The sequence below is a fragment of the Coregonus lavaretus genome (genome assembly GCF_964263955.1).
Source record: "Coregonus lavaretus genome assembly, chromosome: 2".
NCBI classification, from domain to species: Eukaryota; Metazoa; Chordata; class Actinopteri; order Salmoniformes; family Salmonidae; genus Coregonus; species Coregonus lavaretus.
Genome location: NC_139989.1, coordinates 20,915,997 through 20,921,679, shown reverse-complemented (window position 1 = coordinate 20,921,679; position 5,683 = coordinate 20,915,997). Strand labels below are relative to the sequence as shown.

The 5,683-nt window shown below is 38.4% G+C and overlaps 1 protein-coding gene across 1 annotated transcript; it reads right to left on the bottom strand.

Annotated features, from left to right (window-relative positions):
- Positions 1-1,051: 1,051 nt before the first annotated feature.
- Positions 1,052-3,848, bottom strand: LOC311146906 (homeobox protein engrailed-2a-like; the record flags this gene model as incomplete). The annotated part of the gene is made up of 2 exons (XM_084183535.1): positions 1,052-1,368; positions 3,365-3,848. 2 exons carry the CDS (start codon positions 3,846-3,848, stop codon positions 1,052-1,054), a joined length of 801 nt encoding a protein of 266 aa, XP_084039661.1.
- Between the last annotated feature and the right edge of the window lie 1,835 nt (positions 3,849-5,683).

The window sequence follows — 5,683 nt, the reverse complement described above, 5'->3', positions numbered from 1 at the left end:
TCTAAAGCAACACCGGTCATTGGATAGATTTTTTTCTCTCAATATAATCTATATAAATACACATATGAAGTCCTTTCAACAACAATAAAAGAGATTTTCAACAATTGTTATACAGTCACTAATGGTTTCGCCTGTTTTTATGATATATATGGATATGCAATAAAATGTATATAGAGAAAGAGTTCCATGGGACGTATATAGATAGACCATATGTTCTGATACCTTGTGCCTACTTTTGATAAAGTAGACCTTTAATACTTTCAGCCAAGAGTGCGTTAAACGTTTTGTCATCATTGTCACTATGCTACAGAGTTGTCTCTCGCGTTATAGGCAGCATTATAATAATTCAAAACATTTTGCTACAAAAGATGATTTATATTGCTCTTCAAAAACTATTTATAGAGGCCTCGGTACATTGATATAACACAGAACACGCAAATTGTTTATGGAAATGAACTTGCTTTAGGCTATCCTACGTATTAGCAATTTAGGTATTCTGTCTGCTAACCAAAACATTGCTAACCAATCATTTATGTGATAATACGAATTTTCCCAAAATAGTATCAAAATCCATCTACTTTTCAATTAAGTCTGCACATCACTGACACTCAAAATCCTTGCTATGTCCTTTTTACACTAAACTCAACCCCAATACAACCATAGCAACCATGGAAATGAAATATATTGTCAGCAAATTTATTAAGATTCACAGTTGCCTGGATGCAGCAGAAAATATTCTTTGGACTTAAGCAGGTTGTTTTTCACTTCACTGACAGATCTCAACGTCAAGTGCCAGTTTAAAGCGCTATCATGTAAAAATGAAAATGAATAGCAATATAAAATGAAACGTATAATAAGTATTTATACTTTTCCTGGAAGAAAAACGACACACGTTACAGGAGATTGAAAACATACATTTTTACAACATCTTTTCATAAACATGATATTGCAGAAATATCTCTCTATATTTATCAATTTATGCTGGTATATTCTATACACTGGCCCTTTATTCGGTGAAATTATTGCATCGTGATCTGTATCTCTATCGAAATCAATCGCTGTCTGATTTGTCATCTTTTGACGTCGTAGCATGATTGTACAGTCCCTGTGCCATCAGGTGCAAGGCTAGGGTGTTTTTTGCGCCAGTGGCCTTCTTGATTTTTGCCCTTTTGTTCTGGAACCAGATTTTGATTTGAGATTCGTTAAGGCCGAGTTCTTGCGCCAAGGCCTGTCGCCTCTGTTCGGTCAGATAACGGTTCGTTTGAAACTCGGTTTTTAGTCTTTGTAGCTGTTCAGCTGTGAAGGCCGTCCTTGGTCGCTTGTCCTCTTTGCTGGCGGTTTTCTTCTTTGGTTTTCGAGATCTCGGTCCTGTGTTTAAAAAATATATATATCATTAGCCAAAACCAATCAAAATATGAAATGTGAAAGCTTAGTGTAGCATAGGCTGTAAGTGTCCCAGTTACTACGACTGTAGTAATGAATTCGTTCATTTTAGACCCTACTTATTTATTTATTATTGCACTGTAGGTAGGCCAATACATAACACATAGTCCCGTGTAGCTCAGTTGGTAGAGCATGGCGTTTGCAACGCCAGGGTTGTGGGTTCGTTTCCCACGGGGGGCCAGTATGAAAAATGTATGCACTCACTAACTGTAAGTCGCTCTGGATAAGAGCGTCTGCTAAAATGTAAAAATATAATAGGCTACGTAATGCAAAATAAGAATTTGAGTGTCATTTCATCATTTCAACGCACACCAATCCATATTACACAAGAATTGTCAAAATAGTTAGAAATGAAGCCCTAGTTCGGCACTTCTATAGGCTACTTTGACCACAACCATGCATTGGAAGAGATATAGATGGTAGGTAGGCTAATAGGCTACTGATGGGGCATGTCGGAGTTTGTTATGGTCATTGGAGGAATTGCTGAGAAGGCCTGAAATATATGAACACAACTGGAATGCCCGTCTGAAATGGAAATGCTGAATAATATCAAATATATTTTTCGTAAATAATTGATTTCTAAGAACGCCTTTCTACTTTTATATACAATAGGGGTAATAGCCTATAGGCTTGTTGATGTTGTCTAGTGGAATACATCGTAGCAGGTTGCTGAATTCGGTCTTTGGCTGTTGCAAATTACTATTCCAAGTTTGCACTTTTGGTGGGTAAGTATGATTGGTTGTATTTGAATATTTGTTTAATGAAAATAAATATTGACCTCATCATTGATGGTTTTATTTAGGTTTAATTGTTTTGAGTATTAGGCCTACAAGATCGTCAGCCCAAACGATTTGATGAAAAAGTGGTGACATCTGTTTGGTTAAGTAGGCCTAGTCGACAATCAAATAAACATTATTTAATACATTTGGAGCTCGCTGGAGATGATAAAACGATGTAAAACTTTTTAAGATAGGCAGCCCATGGGGATACCATCGAATAATAGTGGACTCCACGCAACCAACGTTACGTAATGCATGAGAACATTTTGTACAATACGTTTCTACATAAGTAGCATATAGAATGGTGATGGAAACGTTCATGTTTTATGTACTAAATAGGCTAAATATTTAGAGACCAAGGCAGCTCCATTGCGAAAACTCATGCATAAACAAAAACAGTGGATTTGCACGACAGAATGATCGAGGAAAAGTACCCTATTATGTTGTTAAACATATATTTTTTTAGATTCAAGAATTCTCTGAAATACTATTATTGCTTTGGTAATGTGTGCGCAGATGTTTATAGTAACCTATAAACTAGTAGTAGTAACCTATACATTGACTATGATCTAGCCAAAAGCTATTATATTCTTATTATTGAGTTATAATCTAAATACTCATAAAAAAAGACAATTCGTGGGAGGTTATTCCAAAATTACTTCAACAATGTTGTTGGCTTATAGCCTATTTTGAAATATATATTTATTTACAATTCGCTTCATTCATCCATTCATGTTACTAGGCTATTTATCCCGCACACTTAGACTACATTAATGTGTAGACTTCCAATACCCCTGCGTTTGCACATTGTAGCTTTAAACCAGTGCAAGATGCTATTTTGAGCGCCTTAATTAGTCTTGAAATGGTGCCCTTATTCAAACTCTTATAGCGATAGGCTATATAGCTTTCTTGGATAATGATATCGGATGTAATGTTTGTATTGTTATTTTTATGTTTGCATGGATACATTTAGAATATCTTGCAAGGCTAAATCTTCTATCTTCCATTTCCACGTCGTAAAACAGGCGAACACTGTTTGCCCTCCTTTCCTTATACAACTCGGTCGAGGCGTTTGAGGTCAGTGTTACAACGGGTTGGGGTATTTCAGGATACAAAGACGAGGGAAAAGAATCGTAGCCTACCTGATGAGGGCCTGTCTGAGTATCTGGTGCAGTACACCCAAGCTGGCCAGAGCATAGGCTGTTTGGATGGTACATTTGAGCTGGCTTGAGAACTATCCGAGTCCGAGCTTAGGCACTGATCTCCATTCTCTCCGCGGGGTTTCAGAGGCTCTTCAGTCGCTATTTCAGGCTTATTGGCCACACCGCCTGGATGAGGAGTGGAAGTTCCCTCGGTTGGCACAGTACTCTCCACTTGCTCCGTTCTTGGAACAGCCGGGCTATGGTTCTCTCTGGTAACGTGACTACCTTCTTCATGGTTTGTGTTGCCTTCTTTTTTCCGGCCAAAGTCCGGCCGTAAAATATTATCGATAAAGAAATTGGTGACTCGATGCGGGATCTGCTGAATGTTGCCCGGCGCTTGTAATAGGGGAAGTATCGCTCTGTTTGACTCATCCGCCGACACTTGACGTTCCTCATCTCTGTTGCTATGATCATTTTCTTCCATACTGATACACTTTCCAATTTTCTTTCTTTAACCCCTTTATTGCTCTCCCTCACCGAAATGAGCGCACTCCACTTCTATGGCACGCGGAGCTTTTCAAATGTTTGAATAAAGGTTTAAAAAAGAAAAAAAGAAACTCAAATCTTGTTGAGTGTGCAGGACACCATGCAACCCTTTGCGATAGTGCCCACAGACAAAAACATAGTTTTGGTCATATATTCCCAAACTTGGCTATCCTATATTGTTGCACTGGATAGACACCATTTGTCATTTGGCCATCCAATTTGGTACTATCCGTTTTCAGTCTATCCAATAAAAGTGCTTCAATTACTAAACTAAGGGTAAATAAAGAGGCTTCTAACTGATCCTGAAACACATTCACTCTTGAGTTTTGTTCTTATTTTCAATACGAGCCCCCAAGTGACGTTGAAGCAGTTATCCTAGACACGTGCCTTGGACCAATAGACTGGGAGATATTTTACCACATGACAGTGACTCGCGAGCTAATCGACAAACGTTCAGCCTCGCCTTTTTTAAAGGAAAAGCGTTCTGGAATAAAACGAAATACCTCACCCTAAATTTCTCTTATGTTTGATTTGACTATTATATTGGTGACTTTGTGTTGTAGTTGGAGGTTAATGTTTTCATTTAATGCGTATTGCATGCGTAATGCATGCGTAATCTGGAAATGGTCAAACGCCATTCCATAAGAATAATAATATTGAAATAGACTTTCATTCTAAAAATGTAATTGTAAGATTGGGAAAAATATGGCGAGTCGGTTAATAGCCAGCTGTGTGACGTTTGCATTATACAACTATTTTGTTTCAGACAGATAAATAGCCTAGTAGTTGTCGAAGCTGTATCCATCCAGCTAGTCTACTAACGATAGCCTCTGCAACCAAAATTGGGTGGGGGATAACGGAGTCCGTAGCTTATAGCTCGTATCGAAGCTGATACGAATTAGTGGGCTACTGGGTTTGGGGGTTTTAAGTTATTTTTAACTCGCGCGTTTTCTATTTGGGACGTTGTGTAACTTTTTTTACTTTACTGAGCTCTTAATTTTGAGGAATGATATTTAATGGGGCTATTGCTGATTCGTCTTGCATGCATCATGTCATTGACAGGGCATTGACCGTCCCAGTTTCTAAAGCCCCATCGTAAATGGCCAATTCATGCAATCATAGCCAGTCATGCAATCGCCAACTTCTTCTGATCTCCTCATGTTTTCTCCATAATTATTTAAAGTGTAGGTAGTGTTGAGTCCCTGGTTAGGTGCTCTAGATAGTCTGCGGTGTGGAAGCGAGTAGCTCGAAGCAAAAATGGGTCCGTAGCCCTTTAAAATAAATCAGTGATGAAAACAAACTGTTGTATTCACTGTGCACATGACATAGAGTTGCGCCAAAGACCAAATTTGGGAGTAACTTTACTGACCAACTCCTTGGCTGCTTTCTCTTAAATCAGGATTCAGGGCGTGCCTTGCAATAGTCGCCAGAGTTAAGTTGCTATTTGATCTGAAATGTAATGTAGGCTAAGCAGTGCGTAAAACGGCATCACTGAATGACTGAAGGAGCGCGTGAGTGAGGGAGGACATAGCGTTTGTCAAATTTAGGTAAAAAAAAAACTGTGAATTATGGAATTGTTTTTTTCAACCTCTCCTGGGCCAGTGGGCAATATCCGATGTAAATTCTTATCAAGGTAATCGTGAAGTGTCTAATATCGAATTCTTTGTAGGCCTATAGGTGCTATAGAAATGTTAAAAGTTTGGCATTACAAAATTAAGAGGAAAAAGTTGGTCTATAATTTCAACTCAATCTCCCCAAAACGTCCAGGGTGCA